The sequence below is a fragment of the Porites lutea genome, chromosome 4 (assembly GCF_958299795.1).
Source record: "Porites lutea chromosome 4, jaPorLute2.1, whole genome shotgun sequence".
NCBI classification, from domain to species: domain Eukaryota; kingdom Metazoa; phylum Cnidaria; class Anthozoa; order Scleractinia; family Poritidae; genus Porites; species Porites lutea.
The window spans coordinates 21,871,794-21,895,325 of record NC_133204.1 but is presented as its reverse complement, the minus strand read 5'-3'; the positions used below and the strand labels follow the sequence as shown (position 1 = coordinate 21,895,325).

Below are 23,532 nucleotides of genomic sequence, written 5' to 3'. Positions count from 1 at the left end.
AAGAACGGTGATCAGGAAGTGATCACCATGTTTACCACATAAACGTGACCGCTGACCAGCCGCTGAGTGAAAACAGTACGGCGCGGGGTGGTGTGGGTGGCGGACTTATCGTCATGAGATATTCGAATACACGCTAAAAAAGCTCTAGGACTCTCTGTCTAAACAGTGAAGGCATGCTTCGTGGTACAGACAACTTTTATTTTATTCTCATAACTTTTTCGTTTAAATTAGAACTGGTATTAATTAACAGAGTTATTTAAATATTTTTAACAGAGGTACCCATATGACCTTTTTGCTTGTCCTCAGTGGTATAAAATAAGGTGTCTTTTCTTCCAGAACCTTTTATTTACGCGTTATTGCACGGAATGAACACTATACTTAGAAGGTTTGTTTTAAATCATTTTTGCTGTTCCCAAGAATGTATGCAAAATCATTACTTTATACAAAGCTGACTCTAAAATTTGATTTTCCGTAACAGTAACCAATGTTATTTACGTAAGGTCTTAATAAAACTAGCAATGTACAATTTTTAGCGTTTTCCACTTATAAACCTGGCATACAATTGTCAAGTGAACTATGTTAGTTTCAGCTCATTCCTTGATTCGATGTGACCCTTTATCACTAAACCCTATTCTTTTCATTTGCAATTTTCCTCTACGACAAAGAGTTTAATAAGTAAACCGATTTTTTGGTGTACCACGCTTATCACATTGTATGTACAAATACATGCAAAAAGCCGGCTAAATAAGCTCCTCCCCCTGCTCCTAATCTTTTGGTTTGCCTTCGCCCCATGCCTCTGCACGACTCCCATTTAAATGGGAGCTCGAAGAAAGTACAGATTTCCTTAAGCATGGAAACAGTAAAATAGTTCAATTTTTCCTCCTTGACGTAGTCACACAAGTCATAAATGTCATAGACAATCGGATGCGTTAAGCCAATTTCCGTTACAACTGATTCGACGGTGGTCATGTGATTGACTTCTTCCTCGTCGAGCGTCAACCGCGGTGCTCGGAGACGAACCTGCCCGTCTCCATCTCGAGGAGGACAAACGGAAGAAAAATCCTTGTATTTGGGCTTTGTTTAGCCACTCTTTTCGGGAAAACAAGCGCTCCCCGTTTTCCCCCTTCGCTTTCCTTGTATCTTGCGAGACTTGTCGCAGATCCTCTTTCCTTGCAGATTGGTCACCAATTTCAAAACTTAGAGGTGAGATACTGCCTTACTTTCTCTGAGAAGCGAGCAGCGTCACCTTTTGGCTTATGAAGTGCCCATCCTTCACTTAAATTCGACTGGAAAGGTTCGCTACCCTGTCTCTCGATAACATTGGTACTGCCGTCTTCTGAAAGGGTAAGGGATGAGAATTTTTCAACCCAGCTTAAATCTAGAGATTTCAAAGCTGTTCTAATGTCAAAAATAAAGGAAATGACCCATGAATGCCAGTGCTCAGTGGAAGGATAATTACACCACCAAGCAGTGACCCAATGGCCCTTGTAGCTGTCTATAATGGAGAGATTGTAAGTTGGTTATGAAAATTACACTTTTTTCTCTTTTGCTTTGACGTTGTGACGTGGTTTTGTCCCGGGGGGGGCACTTGGGTATTTTTTGGGTGGGTATGTGCCGCCCGGGACTCCAATTTGGCACCCCGTTCTAGAAAAATTTTCCCCTAAAATTGATACCCCGTTGTAGAAATGGGCCAATTTTTTATACCCCGTTCTAGAATTCGCCCTAAAACTGATACCCCGTTCTAGAAATGGGCCAATTTTTTGTACTCCGTTCTCGGGTGCAACAAGAGTACAACGGTTTGCTTGTTAACGCATTGAACCGTATTTTTAAAAGCAATCTGTCCTTGAATACTTTCAAATGGCTGCTTACAAAAGTGGAGCTTTCGCGCGTTCGAAATATTATACCCCGTTCTAGAAAACGCCTCTGAAATGGATACCCCGTTCTAAATCAGGAGCTTCAAAATCACGACCCCTTTGGGCGGCACATACCCGTATAGGTAATGTATGGGAGTACCCCCCCCCCCCCGGGGGTTTTGTCACAATTTGAACAGACACGCGTCACTCTTACGTAATGTTTTAACGGGAAACCAAACAGCATCATTTTATTTCTAAGTAGGTTTATATTCAGCCGTTCTTAGCCATCATTTTGCCAGAACAAAGTATATGTATATATTAAGAGTGGTACCAAAAAAAACCAGTTTACTTGTAAAAACCTTTGTGTTTTTTATATCTTTACATACTTATAAAAAATTGTAGAGGGTAAATGAAAATGAAAAAGAAAATGTGTCCTGCATAGCAGTCTTTCAAATTTCCTTTTAGCCGACAGGGAGTCGTGCAGAGGCATGGGGCGAAGGCAACCCAAAAAATTAGGAGCAGGGGGAGGAGCTTATTTAGCCGGCCTTTTGCATATATTTGTATATACAATGTAATAAGTGTGGTACACCAAAAAATCGGTTTACTTATAAAACTCTTTGTCGTTTTCGTATGAAAAAAAAAAGCAGAGGAAAATTGCAAATGAAAAGAATAGGGTTTAGTGATAAAAGGTCACATCGAATCAAGGAATGAGCTGAAACTAACATAATTCACTTGACAATTGTATGTCAGGCTTATAAGTGGAAAACGCTAAAAATCGTACATTGCTAGTTTTATTAACACCTTACGTAGATGACATTGGTTACTGTTACGGGAAATCATATTTTAGCATCAGCTTTGTATAAAGCAATGATTTTACATACATTCTTGGGAACAGCAAAAATGGTTTAGAACAAACCTTCTAAGTATTGTGTCCATTCCGTGCAATAACGCGTAAATAAAAGGTTCTGGAAGAAAAGACACCTTATTTTATACCACTGAGGACAAGCAAAAAGGTATTTAAATAACTCTGTTAATTAATACCAGTTCTAATTTAAACGAAAAAGTTATGAGAATAAAATAAAAGTTGTCTGTACCACGAAGCATGCCTTCACTGTTTAGACAGAGAGTCCTAGAGCTTTTTTAGCATGTATTCGAATATCTGATGACGATAAGTCCGCCACCCGCACTACCCCGCGCCGTACTGTTTTTACACAGCGGCTGGTCAGCGGTCACGTTTATGAGGTAAACATGGCGATGACCTCCTGATCACCGTTCTTGTCGATCAGAAAATCAAAATACTAGCGTGATATGGCCTCGAAGATGAAGCAGTTATGTTGTTTGATTCGTACTTCACATTCGAGTCGAAGCTTAGGTGGCACAGGTTATTTCTTACGGTGGAATCGACGAGGGAAATTCGAACACTAGTTGTAGTGTTTGAATTGTTGGAAGAAATGGTCGCATGGGGATGTAGGAATGGTAGGTTTAACGAACAATTTCAAATTTTGCCCCTTGAATTGAAAGTGAAGTTCATTTGAATGCTTTCGTATATATTTCTGACGGTTTTAGATCTACCTGCTCGATTTATATCTGCTACGCTTCATGTTGATAAGTCCCTCAAAATGACGGCAAAACCTGGCGATTGCCGAAAATTAGGTAAGTTCACGGAGTTATAAAGTTTTAGTAAAGGTCGGGCCGCAAAGTTTTTTTCTGTAGTTACCTTTTCTATGGCACCTACTTCCTAGCTATATTAGTTGGATCAGTTAAGAACGCCTCACTTTTTCAAAAATGTACCTTGAATTTGACCGGTTTTCGCGCGTTTGACTTAAGCGAACCGATAAGGTGTCGTTCAAGTCTTCCTGTTTGCTTGATTGAAACGTGATGTTCATGGAAGTCGCCTCGATGGATAAGATAGAGTTATTTTACATGTCTGTGGTATTTGCTTTTTGCTGAGTCCCGTACTTTTTTGTAAATTGTCCTCCAAAGTTGTCTCAAATTAAAGTCTTGAAAAGTGTCACGACAGGCCTTCGCTCGAGTGAAATTTAATTTCCGTAAAACTCTGAAAAATAAAGAGATCCGATCAAACGGATTGTGGTTTTAGTATAGGTACATGAATGTCTTATAACACACAAGAAATGAGCTAAATCTGTGTCTCAAGCAAAATCGACCGGACCGCTCTTACAGAGACACTCTCTTAATATGTCTATTATTATACATTGTACTCACTGTCTTCTTATTGGCTAAGAGCCTACAGTTAATTTTGGAAATCAGCGAAACCTACAGATTAGTTAGTTGTCTGCTAGTGGATAACTGACTAACTCCAACATAACTATAACTCCAAAAGTCTCTTTATCACGAAATACTCAAAGCCTACGGCTCGCGTCCTTAAGAAAATTACTATTATGATAGAATAAATCTGTTTGACTGAATGGATGCGATTGCATTACTCTGGGAAGTTATCAAACGTGAAAGATATACAAAAAGGTAACTAGAAATTGAAACGGGAATAAGTGTGAATAAATGTATAAAGTTCTTTCAAGTCAAAATGTAGATAATTTCTCCCGTGAGATTTTATGATGTTGATCATGTGCAAAGCAAATCTTCAGGCCTTATTGGAAGACTTTGGTGGTTTTACTGTCAGGATTCTACATGGTAAACTGTTGACAAGGAAACGGTCTTTTCACTTTAACATTGATATAGTTAGGCTATTACCATGTTTGAAGCATAGTGCCGTATCTAGCTAAAAAAAAAAAAAAAGAACGTTAAATAACTGTAGAAAACAAACCTTCCAGAATGCATGCTAAAAATTTCTGCGTATGTGTAAGTTGTGTCGCATTTGACTAAAACGCTGCTGGATGTTGAAGAAACGCCGGTGCATGCGGTTGCCGGCAGAGGTCTCACACCTCTCTCTCTCATTTTTTTCTCGCGCCGTGAGAGACCACGGTTAGAAGAGAAGATAAGTTCGTGGTTGATACTGTCTGAATACGTAGTCGAGGAGACGGCATTAGGTTTAGCATTACTAGCGGCTCGTTAATTCAGACGTTTCTGTCTGGTGTTTGCGACTTGAGGCGACGTCTGAAATTCAGGCTATCTCGTTAAAGTCATTAAATTGCAGATACCCGGGTTGGAATGCTACAACCACTGAGCTATGGGAAACCCAAGTAAAATTGTAGAAGAATTTAATTCTGTATAATGTACGCCTAATCCAAGTTTATACCTTTCTAAATTTTTTTTAGTTGCACCAGTTGTTAAAGTGTTTGGACCAATTGGTGCCGTGCTAGAAGGTGATAACGTAAGTCTAAATTGCTCAATTGAGGAGGGTTCAACGCCGGAGATTCACTGGTCTAAGGATAACTTACCCCGATCTGAAAACGAAAGGGTGTTGCACTTAACAAAGGTTAAAGCTGAAGACAAGGGGTGGTACACCTGTAAAGCAGAGAATAAGGCTGGCTCCTATTCTGACGGCATCTTTCTAACCGTTGATGGTAAGTGCCTCACCCAGTTCGTAAATCTAATTACTACCCACCCTTTGTTATACATTTTCTAATTGTTTTCTAGCATACAATAATATGGTAACTTTAGACATACAAATTTTAACCAAACGTCCTGCTCCTTGCAAAATTCTCCATGCTTATTGTTTTCATGATTGGATTGTGTAAAGTTCTCCACTCGTCAAAGATCATAGTAGCTGGAGGCAACTTTTTGTCGACAGCTCAGCAGCCGACCTGAAATGCACGAATTCTTACAATGCATTTTATGACTTTTACGTTTTATCGGAGAATAAATGCTTTTACTGAATGTGTAGAAGTGAACTGGAAATTTTGTGGGCGTTTTTTTTTTTTAAGAAAAGATTATTCCACTCACGCTTGTTGGATAGGAGATGATTATATCCAACGTGCACTCGTGTTATTAATTGTTAATTAGAGATGTAAAACAAAGCAGCCTCTTAAAAATAGTTCCATGAGAACCGATTGGGCTTGGTACACTAAATCCCAGTCCTCAACTCTTAATATTTACTTCCGTCTCAGTGAGCTACAACTATGATATGTGCTATCCGATATTTCCAAGGCAAACGGTGCATTATCTTTTCCTAAAATATCTTACACTTGTGCTTAATTACTTGATGTTATAAAACCAAAAAAGTGGCAAAGCACATTAGTAACATCACATTACGTGTGACGTTGATATCGACCCCGTTTTTATGATTCTGGAAAGGATAAGCAAAAGAAAGGATTTCTCAGAATTTCTCATACATAGGATATGAGAGAACCTTTACGCAAGCAGATATAATGGTGGTGTCAAGTTAACACGAATCTCAAAATTTGACTCGATTTAAACTGTATCATTTAATTACTTCCCCCATGCAAATTGTTATCATGTTTTCATAAAAGTTCGATGTATAATAAAAACATTAATAATTTTTCAGTTCCCCCCAAGGTGAACCCAAAACTGAGGAATCGGTCACTTTCATTGAGCTCTGTGTTTGATGTGAAATGCATTTTGGACGGTGACCCTCATCCAGAGGTCAACTGGACAAAGAACGGAGCACCTCTCCAGATCAACAACAATACGTTAAGAATCGTCAACGTGACATTCAAAGACGCAGGACAATATGTTTGCATTGCAGAAAACAGGGCAGGAAAATTAAACATTTCCATCTGGATTGATGTAACAGGTAAAATTTCTTAAGGCTGTTTTAGGGTTTAGCAATTGTCCATGACTGCTACTGGCCGGACGCACGCGTTAGGTACTGGCCAGACCACGTAGCTCACTAATAAAAAATATAAAGCGCATGAGAGGTAAAAAAAATACGTGATCGATCTTGGGCAATTTCATTAATGAAAGAAGAAAATGATAGATGTAACGGAAGCTTTTTTGGCAGAGAGAACGTTCTTGCCACCTTAAGAGATCGGAAATTGTTTTTGTCGAAGTGTTACTTAGAGAATATAGCGTCCTGGAAATTGCGGTTAAAAGAAAGCGGTATGGCCTGCTTCAGGTGGATATTGGCGTTGCCAGCGCTGGTTTGTGTGTGAAAGAAATGCGAAAAAGTTGCCTAATTTTTACTTTCTATGCTTGATGCAAGTCTCCTGTCATTTGGCGCAGCAAAAAAATTGTAAATCAGAGGAAGAAAAACTGTTGGGCTTTTTTTCACTTAATTGCAAATAAAGTTGGAGCGAGTGCAAAATTCTCAAAAAACCAACCCTTACTATAAAATGTTACAAATACAAAATTTAAAATATATATACATAAGTAGTATAGTAGACACCAAGATAAGATAGTTTATTTTTTAATTTTGTGTGTCATATCCTTATGTGGGTATGATGTAGTTAAAATGCGTCGCTTTCCTGAGTCGGCTCTCAATGCCTTTGGGAGATGGGTTACTACACATAGCTGGTTTGCACACACATGCGCAATTGACTACTTACCGGTGGACAGTCTGACAACGTCGTTTTCTGATGACCTCTGCAACGTAATCAACATCTACTTCCCGGATAAGAGTGTCAAAATACATCCGACTGACAAACCCTGGATGTCTGCCGAAATTAAATCACTAATTCTGGAGCGGCAGCGCCCGTATCATTCTGGATCTAATGAAAGATGGCGACTCCTCAGGAATAAAGTGCGCAATGCAATCTGTAAGCGCAAGAAGGAATTCTTCGCCCGCAAGGTGAAGAGTCTTAAAACCTCAGACCCTAGAAGCTGGTAGAGCCTGGTGAGCAAGCTTGCTGGAAAATCTTCTACTGATTCCGAGTTAAGCTATCCTGACGAACATGGCAACATTATCTCGGGTAAAACCCTTGCCACTCGTCTGAACAGTTATTATATATCCGTTACATCTGCAATCCAGCCAGTCGATACCGCCGCACTCCCTGCATACTTACCATCGCCGGATCGACCTCCAACTATTACCACCTCAGCTGTATGTCGTAAGCTACTTGGTCTTAGTGCCTACAAGGCTTCAGGGCCGGATGGTATTCCTGCGCGCCTCCTCAAAGAATTTGCACCCGAGCTTGCGGAACCGGTAACTGCGATCTTCAATTTTCAGTGTCATCTGGCGTGTTTCCAGAACGGTGGAAGGACTCCCATCTAACACCCGTCCCAAAGGTCAAACCGGTCACAGGTGATGGGGACCTAAGACCTATCGCTCTAACCCCCGTGCTCTCTACGGTGCTAGAAGATTTCTTTGTCGAGTGGCTGATAGACGACGTTAAACACCATATTGACCCCCCAACAGTTAGGCAGCCTTAAAGGTACTTCTACAACCTACTGCCTTCTGGATATGCTGCACAAGTGGCTGTCGTCTTTTGACTGCCCTGGCAAGTTCCTCGCGTGTGCTTTCTAGACTTAAGCAAAGCATTTGATCATATTGACCATACCATCTTGGTGACCAAGCTAATCCATCTAGGTGTTAGAGGTTGGTTGATCACTTGGATATGCAGCTTCCTCAGTGGTCGCCACCAGGCTGCTAAGCTCTTGGACTCCATCTCAGAGTGGATGCCCGTACATGCTGGTGTCCCCCAGGGCACCAAATTGGGTCCAATCCTCTTTTTGATAATGATTAATGACCTGGCTATTCACTCCCCCCTCCGCTCGAGCCACTGGAAGTACGTCCATGACATTACAATATCTGAGGTCACCAGTTTGGGGGAGGCGTCATCTCTGCAGAACGACATCAACTGCATTTCGCAATGGGCCCTGCGGAATAACATGAACCTCAACCCTAAAAAATGCAAGATCATGACCATTTGTCCACTCAAAACCAAGCCTGTCTCTCCAATGCTCTCCATCAATAATTTACCTCTAGAGGCAGTGTCATCTTACAAAGTACTTGGTCTGACCCTGTGTGACACCCTAAAGTGGAACGATAACACCAACGAAATCGTTTCCAAGGCGTCTAAGCGACTGCACATTCTCAGGGTCTTGAAGCGCGCTGGGGTCCCTCCAGAGGACCTTGTCACCATCTATAGCGCCCTGGTTAGATCTGTCCTAGAATACTCTTCCGTTGTCTGGGTTACTTGCCTTCCTCGCTTCCTCATTGACCAGCTTGAAGCTATCCAGAAGAGGGCCCTGCGAATCGTATACACTGACCTCCACTACCAACAGGCTCTTGCACAAGCCAACATTACCAGTTTAGAGGATAGACGCGCCCACCTGTGTCTTAAAGTGTGGCACAATATCAAAAATAACCCGGATGGCCAGCTGCACAGCCTTCCCCCTCCCGTGCGATCCGAATGCCACTCTTACCATCTTAGGAACAGTAGCAGTTCTAGCCGCTTCCAGTATAGAACAAAACGCTTCGGTTCTAGTTTTTTCCCAGCAATGGCGAAAATTAACTAATCTTACGAGTCTAGTTATCTCTAGTAGTGTCCTTTATTTATATCTGAATTGTAAATAACTTATAAATAGCCTGTAATCCCAGTCCCTCTGAAACAAATGTAATTTTATTTTTAGTTGTAACTTATGTAAGCACATTGTAATTCATAGTTGTTATGCCACCATGTGTATTTTAATAAACCATCATTATTATTATTATTATATGCCGTTGTCTATTTTTAATTTTGTGCGCCAATATCCTTTTTTGGGTATGTTAATGTCCACGTTGTTTTTTGATTGGTGGGCTCCTTTCAAACCAGACACGAGATACCGTTTTTGATAACGAAAGATTTTGCAAAACAATTAACGGCGACAGTCAGAAAATATCGAGCATCGAGTGGCAAGCGTTGAAAAATCGATTTCCTTCATTTTTTGTGCATAGATACCTTTTAGGTAGATAAGTAATCTGATGTAAGTTGGTTTCGCAAAAACCCTTTTATTTTCGAGAAAAGAAAGAATAACAGTTCTCGTGGTCGGAGTCTCAAAATGGCCTTATTTTCAACCCGAAATTTGTTAACATCAACTCTCCTCGCGTTCGCAACAAAGCCGCAAGAAGAAATTTGGACACTTTCTATCAATTATAAACTCTTCTTCTTTCACTAGAAGATACTTTCAAAGAAATATCGTCGTTGAACTGACATAATTCAAAAAAGATTGACAGGTTTTCACGGTGAAAAAAACTTTAATTTAGTAGTTATTTTCTGGGGCTTTATTTTGCATGTGGTATAGCCTCAAATTTTCCCAGTCCTCATTTATTCACACATTTAGAAATCCATCTAAAACATACCTGAGAATTAGCTTGGATTCCTGAAGGCGGCCTCCAAACGAAAGCATCGAAGTCCGGTAAATTTAGTGAAACGTGACTAAAATAACTTATTTAACGGCTGCAAGGTTTCCTCGTTTCGAATAGTAGCAAGGCGAAATAACATATTGTTCCGTCAGCCGTAGCGAATTGCCATTGTTAAAATCCTTATTTTTTGATAAAATTGAGTGCCAGAATTCTAGCGCGTTTGCTTTTTTTCTTCTTCGGCCTGTCATGTAAATTCCTGAACTTCGATGGTGTCTTACAGAGATGTCCCTCAACAACCCAAGCCAATTCAAACGACGGTGTAAAATACATTAAATTTGAAGAACACTAAAAAAGAACGAAATAATTAAATGAAAAGTTTTGCTGAAATGGAGTCGGGTTGAGTGTTTAAGGATGGTCTCTTTTCCTTTATTAATGACATCTCATAAATGAGGCACTCGAACTTTCCTCTGCATTTCAGAAGGATCTTTAAACGTTCTTGGATGTTAGTTGGCTCTTGTTGGTGTTTTTCTTAGATGTGTTTGCCAATTACGGAGTATCTGTGCTTGTTAATGCGTAGATGAAGGTGGCGGCTTGTGTAACCGATATAATTTGCATCACACGAACTACATTTAAATTGGTAAACAACGCGCTGTTGGTTTACTAAAACGGGCTTTCTTTCTGTAACTTTCAGATCTTCAGAGATTTCTCTACTCGTAAATGCTGGCTGTAACACATGATCGATTTTTCTACTAGGGCTGCGTAATTCTTGGCGCACGAAGTCGTCAGACTTCTAGTCTTTAAATGGTAAAACTATCCGAACAGGATTGTCAGCTGGAGCGATGGACTCTTGGTTCTGCCCAAGAGTAGCTTGAAATCTGGCAAAAGCAAAATCTATCAACTTCTCTGGATATTTCCATTTCAGGAAAATGGATTTCAGTTCTTTACATTCTTGACTGAATAGCGCTGGGAAGGAAGATAGCCGGTTAGCACGATCAATCATAGTTCTTAAAAGTGATCTTTTATATCTATTGTCATCGTGGCGTTGATAGTGTAGCAAGTCCTTTGTTGGTCTTTTTCCTGTAGTCACAGGTGTTAAGGCGATTATCATGAGAGGACACAGAGGCTTTTTACTGGAAGTACAATCTCACGCAGGGATGTTTTCTCCGCTGGCAGCTAATCCGACTTAATCCCATTTAATATGTCGCGCTCCTCGAAAGTGCGAAAATTTTCTTGTCGTGTATTAGATTTCAGATACATTTTCTTAATCTTCATTTCGCGCCAGAATAAATTAGTTTGCGCGCAAAGCGCTCCTGAAAAAATCACAGGGTTTGTCCCACTTGTAGTCCACCTTCTGGAGATACGCCGGCTTGGTAGCTAGAATACATTGCCGAGGCGAAGATCTGGCATTTTTTCCTCCTCGTCGTATTTTCTCCACGACAAATGTTTATATTTGTGGTGAGAATGCAGCGCATATCGGTGGATTTTACTTCATGCGGCTTGCTACTTCTGAAAGAAGAGTGCCGGATTTCATCGTTTTGTCCATGTTTACTAGTGTTGGCGAATGTAAGGTAAATGAACCGACAACTGTAAGGTAAGAATTGAAGTTTTAAATTTGTTACTCGGCGAAAAATCGTGGAATTGGAATTCGTGAAACCCGTGGGTATTACCTCTGTTACCTAATGTCATGCGATGACTCCTCGCTTTTTCGATGCGTAACACGGATACAAGAGATAAATTTCTTTCGCAAAGTGAAGTATAATTTACTTAACGAGACCATTTGACGAATATTTCTGGTTATATGCTTTATTCATATTTGCTTGGCTTATTCAGGCTACATGCCAGGAGTTTGATGACAATGTTTGTGTGCTATAATTATGCTGATAAGTTTTTGCATCTTTATATTGAAACTCATGTAAGCCAAATGTTTCTAACCTCTAGCAAAACACTCTTCTATTGTGGAGGAACTTTTAACGTCTTTCGGGGCCCAATATGGTGTCAAATTTTTAGGGGGAACAAAGCTTGATTTTTGGCCAAACAGACTATAGCTTTTTTGTCTCTGAAGAGAGCGCGAGGTAAACGTCCGTCACAGAGCGCAGTGTAACCCAGTGATTCTTTAGGTAGAGCTAACAAACATAGGCTGCACTTTAGGTGGCACACCCATGGGTGCAGTGTAACCCAGTAATTCTTTAGGCAGAGCTAACAAACATAGGCTGCACTTTAGGTGGCACACCCATGGGTGCAGTGTAACCCAGTAATTCTTTAGGCAGAGCTAACAAACATAGGCTGCACTTTAGGTGGCACACCCATGGGTGCAGTGTAACCCAGTGATTCTTTAGGCAGAGCTTACAAACATAGGCTGCACTTTAGGTGGCACACCCATGGGTGCAGTGTAACCCAGTGATTCTTTAGGTAGAGCTAACAAACATAGGCTGCACTTTAGGTGGCACACCCATGGGTGCAGTGTAACCCAGTGATTCTTTAGGTAGAGCTGACAAACATAGGCTGCACTTTAGGTGGCACACCCATGGGTGCAGTGTAACCCAGTGATTCTTTAGGTAGAGCTAACAAACATAGGCTGCACTTTAGGTGGCACACCCATGGGTGCAGTGTAACCCAGTGATTCTTTAGGTAGAGCTAACAAACATAGGCTGCACTTTAGGTGGCACACCCATGGGTGCAGTGTAACCCAGTGATTCTTTAGGTAGAGCTAACATCCACAGGCTGCACTTTAGGTGGCACACCCATGGGTGCAGTGTAACCCAGTGATTATTTTAGGTAGAGCTTACAAACATAAACTATACGGGTGTACATCAGATGGCAACAAGTTTTCCAGTTAACACTTTGTCATAAAGTGCTGCACCGTGGCACTTGGACAATTTCTTTATCGCGCGCTTGATACATTGTTTTGACGCACAATTGATAGTCAGGAGAAGTCGTATTGTCTAAAATCATAGCAAAAGACAAATTTACACACATCACAGAGGTAAGGTAAACACGGTATTTCCCTTAGGTATATTTACATTCAGGTATAGAAATATAACCAGATAAAAACTAAAATAATAACGATATAACAATGAAAAACCTGCTTCACATTTAGGCCTTGTGTAAAGATACATATATCTAAATAGAGGTTTTTTAATTTTCCTTTAAAAAAATTATTGCCGCTCCTTCAGAGACAAGCTGTTCTACAACACTCTTCCGTTATAAGAAAGGCTTCTCTTTTAAAATTCAGTGCGGGGTTGTGGAACAGCGAGCTTGTTTGTATTCATGCATTTTCTGTTAGGTTATAAGCGATTAAATCGCATGCAGCGACGAACAAAACGCGAAGCCGTCAGATATTCTAGTGCTGTGTATTATTATTGCTTAACTAGCTAACTACGCGCTGATGGAAATAAATTTCGCCCCTTTAAATTTCGAAACAATTCACTGGTACTGTATAGTCATAATTGGAACGGAAAGTTAGCACGCGAGCAGGGCGATTCTGCTGTAGTTTCTGCAATGTAGAAGATATTACGGCAATGAGGCTCCTTAGGTCCGTTCCCGAAATCACAACTATATGTAGTATGAAATGAATTCTGCGTGCAGACGTCTCCTTTTCCAGGTTAGGTTAAATAAACCAACGGTTTGTTTGACAAAGCTACCGCCAGACGGTTTTTTGGTGATTTTATTAATTTTTCCGATCCATTTTTTGTTTCATCTCTATTTTCATGGCTTTTGCGATACAAACTAAATTCATTTTTAGTTGTGATGGCATTACACTGCTTAATCATGACGGCTTTGGAAGAAACTGAATATATTACGCTTCGCGATTTCGCAAAATTGCTGCGAGAATTAAAATATATTTTCTTCCAGAAAAGCGTTTTCACGCTTCTTTCTCTTGTCAATTATCTCGTTTTCTAAAGGTCCTTGAGAACTGAATAAGACAATATTTTATTACCTACAACCTACAAACCTGATTTATTTTGACCACATCGAAACAAAACTGGAAGAAGAAAAGCCTTTTATTTTTGCCGGCTTCGGCCTGCCGACGCGATCGTGTCTGGTTTGCTTTCATATGATGACATTTTCCTGACAGAAGGGTGTCGGGAAAAACACCTCGCGCTGATCATACGTGACAAAATCCGCCGCGCCTAAGCTAATGAAGAAAAGTCTCCTGGAAGGCTCCATACAATTCCTTATAACAAAATTATAAGGAATTGTATGGAGCCTTCCGGGATACTTACAGTGCAAGCCCTTTGTGTCTCCTCATGGGTCTTGATGTTTACCATGCCAAGAAAGGGTAACTTATTGTTAACTGCAGTTTGCACTGTAAATTGAATTGCTTGGTGTGCGTCGTTCAAGGTTGCAAGGAAATCATCGGCAGCGGGGAGGTCAGGTACTGGCGCGAAGGTATCGTCGACATACCTCCTGTAGAAATCGGAAAGCTTGTTCTCATTTGCTAGTTTTTCTTCCGTGGAGCACATGAAGGTGTTCGCCATCAGTGGTCCCAGTGGTGGTCTCATCGCAACGCTGACTACTTGCTGGTACAAAGCGCCATTGAACTGGAAAAGTTGATCTTTATTGGCAATTGTAAGTAATTCGATTAAGTCACTTTCACTGATGTTGAGGTTGTGTGAGCTGTTGAACCAGTTCCCGGTGAAGGATTGCTTTGCCAGAATTTGAATAGTTTCATCTAACGACACATTGGTGAAGACGGCTGTGACATCATATGACACCATGAAATTATTATCACTGATTTGAAACTGCTGTATCTCTTCAGAAAATTGAAAAACATCAGAGATCGTGTACTCATTGACCTCTAAAGGTTTTAACTTCTCCTCGAGCCACTTGGCCAGAGCGTAGTCATACGTATCTGTTGCAGATACAGTAGGTGTCATTGAAAGACGTTCTTTATGGATCTTTGGGAGGCCATAGAGGTGGGATAGCCTGGGGCTTTAATGCAGAGAGAATCCGCTATTTTCTTGGGAAATATTCAATGAACGACCGATTCAAGATGCTTCTCTTTCTCAAATAAAGGATGGTAGTATTTTGGTGGTCTTCCTCTCGTTGTTGGTCTCTCCGGCCCGACGGGGATGAATTTGGTATTATCGTTTATCGACGCTTCACACAGTAAACGATCATAATCGGACTTGGTCATGACAACAACGCCAGAACCTGTCTCGGGCTTCGTAATCACTATGTCATCTCTTTTCTACATAGAAAGACAATCTCGTCCCCAGGGCGCTTTTCACTGGCTTTGGAGGTGAGGCGGGAAAAGGCCCTGGCATCGGCCCGCCAATCCGTCATTTTGAATGGTCGATTGATTTAGGTAATCCATGTAAAAAAATGGCTCAATGAAAATAATTTATGCATTATTGCGAAATCGAAATGGCGGAAAGCATGTCCACTTCAACGAAGATTTCTGCAAGAAATCCAGTTTGCAGGCTGTGTGGTGGTTCTCATGAGAGTCGCTATATGCTTCGAATATTCAGCAAGGCCGGCTTATCTAGAGATCTGTATTCGAAGGTTTATAAAACCTGTGGCAATGTTATAAAAATTTCTGAGGACGATACGAGGTTCGCAGTGTTATGTAGGGGTGGCGTTACATTCATAGACAAAATGTATCAGTTTATTTGGAGAGCTCAATCTGTAGACAATACACTGTCTGAATATTCTGTAAAGCGATGCGTTCAACTTTCACCGCCGTCTTCGCATTAGCCGTCGAAGTGTCTGTCAAAGGATATGTCACCCGAAAACTTCGATGTGGGTGAGCCGAAATAAAAGGGGGTGGTAGGCCTACACGACTTTTACCTCATGCCAAAATGCTGCTTGTTCTAATAAGTTTTTTTCTTCTGCTAGGTAGATTATGCTCTGGAAGGTTCTACATGTTTACCGGGCCGCTTGCTTCACACTGAGAGGTCATTGCACACATATCGATTTACTGTGGCTTTTGTTTTTGGTCGGCAGGATTTTCCCTCTGGTGTAAGAGCATTTTCTTTGACCTCTTTTGAAGCGTAGAGCTTTTTATTACGGTTGAATAAGGGTTGTAAATTTTTTCAAAGTGCCTTTTGGATCTGAATAACTAAGTGATTTTCTTTACTCCGTGAAAGTAATGTTTCTCTGCAATGTTTATCACGCTGGGCCCAGCTTGTCAGTTTTCTTTCATGAATGTTCTTAAATTATCACGGATAGTGATTTACAGGTTCAAAAGTGTAAGAATGAAGTGCAGCTTAAACTGGAGCTGCATCAACTACGGAGAATTGCATTGTGACTTAGTAGACTCCAGCTTGGTGTTTTTCTAAAGATAATATGAGTCTTTTGACTGGAGCGCGTATTTCCTTCCTTCGTTTTGAATAATAACGCTTAACAGTGTTTGGACTGTTTTGTTATTGCCACTTTGTGATCAGGCAAGACCACGGTTTCGTTTCTCCACACCAACCTCATTAGTTGCCGGGTAAGCTTTGCGCTTAGTTGCTTTTACAAGAGCAACTTTAGTTGTTCCGGCTTTATCGTGGCGAGAACGATACAGTCGAGAAATAGCATCGACTTGCCAGATCCAGTTGGTAAGACTCCAATAACATCCTGGCCTTTAAAGAGATTTAAAATTAAGCGATGGAAAGTTTTCGTTACTCAAGGAAAATCCGACTTGGCGAAGCACTAATAAAAACTCTGATCTACCCGCCATCTTCGATGTTTTTTTATCGTATGCCATCGTATGCTAATTTAGTACACCCACATATTCTGGGTGTTTGGTGGTCATGTGGCTGGCCGATGCCAGGGCCTTTTCCCGCCCCACCTCTAAGCCAGGGAAAAGCGCCCTAGGGACGAGGTTGATAGAAAGAAACTCCGCAAGTCCATCTAAGAACGTATTTAGCGCGCAAGGTTTGGTCACGTCATCGTTATGTGGTAGTAGGACGTACTCAAATAGCTCTGCGATATTTGTCACAGGAATTATGTGTTTATCTCGAAGCAACTGTCCGTGGGGAGTCCAGAATAGATTATTTGTAGCCATGCTATGCAACAAATAAGAAACACGCTGTTTATACACCGCTTGAGAAAGATTACTAAAGACATCTTTAATCCTTCGTTCTTCATCCTCGCTTCCACCTACCAAGTCTATCTTTCTCTTTATCTCGACCAGTACAGATGGAAGGTAGGCTTCAAATCAGTAACTTATAGTTTCGTTTCCTCTTTTATAGCATCAAAAACCCTAAACTTATAACAGCAGGGACCACTAGGCCTTGAATAAAACCATCATCCTCTTGTACAAGGATTCACTTTTTTGTTTTGTAAGGGACATTTGTTTCTGCTACGTTTACTACAGCATCTTTGTATGTGAACACGTTCCGCTTATTTTCTTCGGGCATGAGAATGTATACCTTAAGGACATTGCATAACACTTGGACTAATCCATGTAGTTGTTGTGGAGTGGCTGTCCGTAAGAGAAAGTGGCGCTGATGAGCTGGAGAAACAGCTATCAGTTGAAGAAAACCACGGTTGCTCTTGACAACTTGAGACATTGATACAAACTGAACTAATTGTGGTAATTTACAGTCTTTTATAGAATGATTTGGAGGGAAAAATAGAAATGTTGGGGCGGTGGTAAAACAAAAAAATAGAAATGCAGTGGTGGTGGTGGTAAAAAAAAACAATAGAAATGTGGTGGTTTTGGTGGTGGTGGTGGAAGAGGAGGAGTAAACCTATACAAATGCGCAACATTCTACCTTTTTCTCAGTCTACATTCTGCTCCTCAGAAGTTGACATGAGTTGGTTCTGCTCCGTTTGCGAAAACTCGTTTAGTAAAAAGGATAGAATGCAAAGGCATGTGATTCTGAGCGGTTTCGCTTCGAGCGTCCTTTCATGTGCATTGTTGCTGGGATGACTGGGTCTGTAAAGAAAGACTGGGTTCGATCTCTATTATAGCAAGCTTCAGAGGCGATTTAACTTCCGCCGGAGAGGATAGTTTGGTGTTATTCACAATGGCAACCTGCGTATACAGAAATGCTAGTGGCCATGCCATACATTGAATTTGTCAAGAGAATTCCCACGGCTTTGGAGTAGGAGTCCTAGTTTGATGTGAAAAAACGGAATTTGATCGTGTTTGATGATCAAATGATTTACGCCAGTAAAGACAAGCGAATCGTGAACCTCTTGACTCGTGGTTCTCATCATCGCAATCTAAGCGTGATTTATACCGTGCAGAATCTATTTCATTAGGGGAAGGTAGCCGCAGAATAAGCTTAAGCAGTCACTACTTGATGCTATTCAAGAACCCTCGAGACAAATTGTAAATTTTGATTCTCGCCGAGCAAATGAATCCCGGGCAGACTGATTTCTTTTTAAACCAGTACGAAGAGGCTGTAAAAAGACCCTTTGGTTAGGTACTAATTGATCTGAAAACCACCACACAAGATAATTGTGGACTACGAATAAACGTCCTACCCAGTGACGAAGGCCTTAACCAAGTAGGATTTTATGACAATACTCCTCAAGACCTCCTGAAATATCTAAAGCAGCAAAATCTTTCACCTGTCCCGCTTCTTCCAGCTATTCAAGAGATACAGGGCAACATGGACGATGTGCTTTCTCGAAACGACCTTCGAGAAGTGACGGTTAAAAAGCTAAGCGGTACCTTCAATTGCAAAACAGATACCTTGCTTTCAAAGAACAATTTTAATTGTATTTAAAAATACAAGAAGACGACCAGAAGAAATAATCAGCGGTATCCAAGACTTAACATCAAGCACAAAGGATTCTTCGACAGCAACAGTATTCTCCACTTTCCTTAACCCCTTTAACGTAACACCGGGCTTAAAACAGGCAGCCATCGTTCAAAAACCTGAAACAGAAGGTTCCACCGCATCACCATCCTTAAATCCTTATTTTCTGACCCCTCCTCCCACAGTAGAAACCCCATCGCCAGCTCCGAAACGCAAAAGGCGTCGCATTCAATATATAAATTATTTGGATGATGATGATGATTCTCATGGTAAACAGAAGAGACGAGCCAGCCATACGAAATTTCGAGCCCAACGTTGCAAAAAAAAATTACAAGTATTCCAAGGGGAAGAAGATGATTGAATTTTTTTATCCCTTTCAAATTTTTATATATTTTATTCTCTTTGTAATTATTTTTCAATAAAGTTTTTGAAAGGGTATCTCGTGTCTGGCTTGAAAGGAGTCCACCAATCAAAACACAACTTGGACATTATCATATTGGATATTTAACGCACACAATTAAAAATAAACTATGACATCATCGATCTAAAAACCTATTAAACCGGTTGAATAAAACTAGAACATGAGAAACAAGTTAAACCCGTCAAGGATAGTGGGTCTGTTGTTTCTATTATATTTGAAACACAAAAAGAGAAGAGATTGAGATTCCTCCGCATTTTATTCATGAGATAAAGACAGAAGGCTATGACGTCATCGGTGTTAATGTATTCCTCCGATAGTTAATGAGATCCCCCCGGTAAATTCGGTGCCAACTATAGTACTTACATATATAATACAGTCAAACCTCCATATGCGACGACCTCCTGTAAGCGCCCAAGTATCAAAACACCAAAACGTTCGCAGTCGAAGCCTTACAATTGGAATCTCTCGTAAACGACCACCTCCTGTAAGCGACCGCGACCACTTTCTTGGACTGGCGGTTTAATGGTTTTCCATTGTTTTTATTATACATTGTTTTGAAGAAAATAAGGGCAAACATCTAACAAATAGATTCCATGCTGCCGTCATCTACGTGTTCAGAACCCTCACTCCCGACGAGGAACGCTATTCTAACATGGAGAGAGAATTGATAGGAATAGCCGTTCGCCATGGGGAGGCTTCACAACTATGTGTTTGGCGAACCAGTCAGAGATCAAACAGAACACTAACCTCTGGAGGTGAGTTGGAAGAAGAATTTTGCCACTGCCAGTCTGAGGCGTCAATCCCTTCTTCTGAGGCTTGCCAATATTAACTTCAAGTGGAATACAACTGTAGGAAGGACACACGCCCTAAGTTGAGTCAACCCTCTCAGTCCAAAGCCTATGGACTCAAAACCAGATGGATGTGATTTACCTCACTTCAACCGTCCCAGCAACAGACAACCGACTTGGACAGAAACAGAGCGGCCACCTCTGCTGATTCAGCCCTAAGCCAGTTACGATATTAAATCTTTCACGGTTGGCCACTTCAAAAGCAGCAACCCCAAGGACGAGTATAATATTACGGACGGTAATTACCAAGAGGAGCTTTCTGTTGAAGATGGTCTGATGTTCAAAGCCCATCGACTTGTGATTCCAACCTCACTGAGAGCAGAGTATCAAAAAGATCTTCAAACGGGCTACTTAGCAGGGGAAAAAGCTCTGTTGAAAGCACAGGAGACAGTCTTTTGGCCCGGGATCTCGGATTATGCAATAAATGCAGTTTAATTATGTGACTTATACCAGAAATACAAGCCTGCTCAACAAAAGAAACCACCAATACCGCATGGTAATACTTTAGCCAAAGGTATCTTTAATCGAAAGATTTCATTGAAGCCATGGCCAAAGTCGTAAAGGGCATTATGAAGGCAGAAGAGTCGGGTTCTGATCTTGCAATACTGATCTACCGCGCGAGCCTAATCCGACCAGATCAACTTCTACTTCCTTTCCATCAAAATCTGCATGCCTATCTAGAGATCAGCAGGGAGGCGCAGGTAGTACATAAACAAGCCCAAGGTGATCATTACGATCGGAAAGCCAAGAAAGTTCAAGTTCTACAGCAATTTCAGAGTGTCCGGTTCTTGTTAGATCCCAAGAAACCAATCCGGCAGAAAGCCACAGACATATTCGTCCAGCGATTCAGAACAAGCCACACGAATAGGCCTTTTGCATCTTGTCACTCACGTAGTACAAAACCGCCATGCTGGAGAGCAAGTGACGCACTGGGAGAAGACAAACAAAGAAAATTACCGTTCAAATGATGTGTGCTCGTTGTTTGTCTAATCCCATTGCGTGTATTGTTCTCCAGCACGGCGGATTTGTACCACGTGAATTTCAAACTGCAAAGAGCCTATATATTGCTTTGCGACTACCGTAACCGGGCCCACTTAGACAAAGTTGACGAATCCGGTTACAGGAAAATAACAGTACATTCCAAGAAGGTTGGTTGTGGGCCAGTCAGCAGCTTACAAAGACAATAAGTTACTAGAAGCACGATAATTTAAATATTGATACCAACCGTTTTTCAAGGAAACAAAATGTTTCACCAGACAATGTTTTTCTATTCGTAACTTAAAAATTCATTCATGCTTTGAGTGCGTATATCACGTTATGGATGTACGCCTGAAGTTTGGAGAGCACGAGGGAAGCGTAAGAATTGCTCAAGGCGGAGCCGAGAGCAACTCTAGCTTCTTGAATGCTCTCGTAACTTCCCGAGTGTTCCATAATTCCATATACTCACAGCTAAAGGCATGAACCAATTCTTTTATAACATAGCTGACAAAAATGTTTGCTTTTTTGATTAAATACAAATTCTCACGCAACGCGCTGCAAAAAAAAACGCTTATATTGGTTGGTTACAAAAACGCCACCATCGATCGTCTAGTTTGAATTAACATTCGTTTTCTAAAAGTGCGAGTGAAAATTTGCTTAATTATTCGTTGACGAAACTGAGCAGAAACGAAGGTAAAAGGATTAAACGATACCAGTGTAACACGCTCTTGTGATCTCAATAAAAGTTAAAGACTCTTCCAAAGACTGCCTGGGAAAGTGACTACTTTTTTTCTACTCTAATATAAGTTCTAAGTTTTCTAAGTTTTCTACTCTATTGTTTTACCATTACATGAGTCTTACAGTCCATATTAAGTTAAAGTACTCAAATGTTCGTCAGAAGGAGTGGAGTATATTTTTTTCTTTTTTAAAAAACTTGTTTTGTTATTGCAAGAGAAATTTCCCCGCCTTGGATTACTCGGTTATCAAAAAGTGCACATTTTTTCGCCATTACTTTATAATTAACTTGTTTTCAAAAGGATAACAAAAACCATTAAAACGGTGGACACTTTATAATTGGATATTCCTCGACACAGACCAATTTGTGTTTTTTCAGCCGAATGCCAGACTTAACGCCAGAGTTTTTGGCTCATCTCCGGTGAACTACAATTTATTACTCACAGCTGACGTAAAACAAGGAGAACAAAACATCCTTAGCAATGAACCTAACCCTGAAAATAGTCTGTAAAACAAAAACGAATAAATTATAATTATTACACCGGGGATGACCCGAGTTTTCAATGACTTAGGCTCTAATTTGCGAAACGTCTCCACCACTTTCACTGTTCGTTTGAGTGGCGGCTAGAAGGTCAATTCCAAAAATACTAGAAAGTTCTTCGTTGAGAAAAAGAGAACAAAAACCTAGTTTCATAGACACCTCTGTAAACGCCATCTTATTTAAGCACAGGCGTGCGTAAATAATTTTTTCTTTCACAGCGACTTAATGCGACTTATATAGGGCAAGCACGCGCTATGTTACAATAGCCCACGTTCGATATATTATAATTCTAACATGACTCCGAGGCTTTCTGGTCATGGTTCTATTTTAGGTTTGGTTTTTCTTTGTGCTCAAGTCTCTTTTAAGAATTGCGAGACAATGAAATCTTGAAAAAAGTGCACTTTTCACCCTAAAGCCTCGGATGTCATGTTAGAATTTTAATATATCGAACGTGGCCATTTACATATATTACCCAGGAGACATATTCATTTGACACGAGCTGTTATTTTGTCATCTACCGGCAATTTCTTCGCTACCATTTGCCAAAAAAGTCCAAAATTTAACTTACGTTTACTTTTTTTTTTGCCTGTGTTATTCACTCTAACAGACCTCTCAGGAACCATATTGTTTATTTCGATTATGATTGACAACTAACATCTTCGGAATGTATTGTTATTTTCCTGTAATCCAAATGGTTAACTTTGTCTAGGTGGCTCCTGTTATAATAGTCGCACCGTAAACCACGCTCCAGTTTTTCCCATAACCACTAAGACCTGGACTAGTCAAACATCCTCAGCTCAACAGCAGCTGATGTCGCCGACCAGCATCACTAAAGTTATTGCCGAAACAGTGTGTATCAGAATAGTCTCGGGTCGGCATTGCGTTGTCACGACCATGACGAGCTGTTAGACACCTACGCAACTGATTAAACAAATTTAGAGACACTATGACAATTAAGTAAAATGGACTTGTAGTGTGTTGTATAAGTAATTGTATTTGTAATAGCTTTTCATGACGAGAATATCACTGTTTGTGTGTGTGCGTGACAAGTTCTTGGATCATGGACACTTTAAAAGCGTTTCAACTGTTGGGCATAGAAGAGTGGAAAAAAAGTGTTCCAGCTTTAGAATACACGGGTGCAAGAATTGTGTGCTAAGTTTTCTGGTCAACATGTCACCATCTTTAAAAGAGGGGGATGTTGCAATACGACAATACATATTCAATTAGCGTGTCCACGATTGTTATTCCCAAAACGAACATTCTTTGTTCACATTATAATTAGCTTTAGTTCGTGCT

General features: G+C 40.6%; 2 protein-coding genes and 1 pseudogene across 2 annotated transcripts; 1 reads left to right on the top strand and 2 right to left on the bottom strand.

Annotated features, from left to right (window-relative positions):
- Positions 1 to 705: 705 nt before the first annotated feature.
- On the bottom strand, positions 706 to 1,499 carry LOC140934396 (uncharacterized; annotated as a pseudogene).
- A 2,936-nt stretch (positions 1,500 to 4,435) lies between these two features.
- On the top strand, positions 4,436 to 6,539 carry LOC140934395 (leucine-rich repeats and immunoglobulin-like domains protein 2). The gene is made up of 3 exons (XM_073384025.1): positions 4,436 to 4,502; positions 5,087 to 5,335; positions 6,277 to 6,539. Exons 1-3 carry the CDS (start codon positions 4,436 to 4,438, stop codon positions 6,537 to 6,539), a joined length of 579 nt encoding a protein of 192 aa, XP_073240126.1.
- A 4,265-nt stretch (positions 6,540 to 10,804) lies between these two features.
- On the bottom strand, positions 10,805 to 14,891 carry LOC140934394 (uncharacterized). Its single transcript, XM_073384024.1, has 2 exons — positions 14,234 to 14,891; positions 10,805 to 11,091 (listed from the first exon to the last, which is right to left on the bottom strand). Exons 1-2 carry the CDS (start codon positions 14,889 to 14,891, stop codon positions 10,805 to 10,807), a joined length of 945 nt encoding a protein of 314 aa, XP_073240125.1.
- Positions 14,892 to 23,532: the final 8,641 nt, after the last annotated feature.

Bases quoted from the DNA above. Each gene is read 5' to 3' on its own strand.
- LOC140934395 (XM_073384025.1), top strand. From the start codon at position 4,436: ATGTGCAAAGCAAATCTTCAGGCCTTATTGGAAGACTTTGGTGGTTTT. The intron at 4,503-5,086 runs GTAAACTGTTGA...AATTTTTTTTAG, and splicing joins TACTGTCAGGATTCTACATG to TTGCACCAGTTGTTAAAGTG. The intron at 5,336-6,276 runs GTAAGTGCCTCA...ATAATTTTTCAG, and splicing joins CATCTTTCTAACCGTTGATG to TTCCCCCCAAGGTGAACCCA.
- LOC140934394 (XM_073384024.1), bottom strand. From the start codon at position 14,891: ATGACACCTACTGTATCTGCAACAGATACGTATGACTACGCTCTGGCC. The intron at 11,092-14,233 runs GTATCCCGGAAG...CTGTGACTACAG, and splicing joins ACAAAGGGCTTGCACTGTAA to GAAAAAGACCAACAAAGGAC.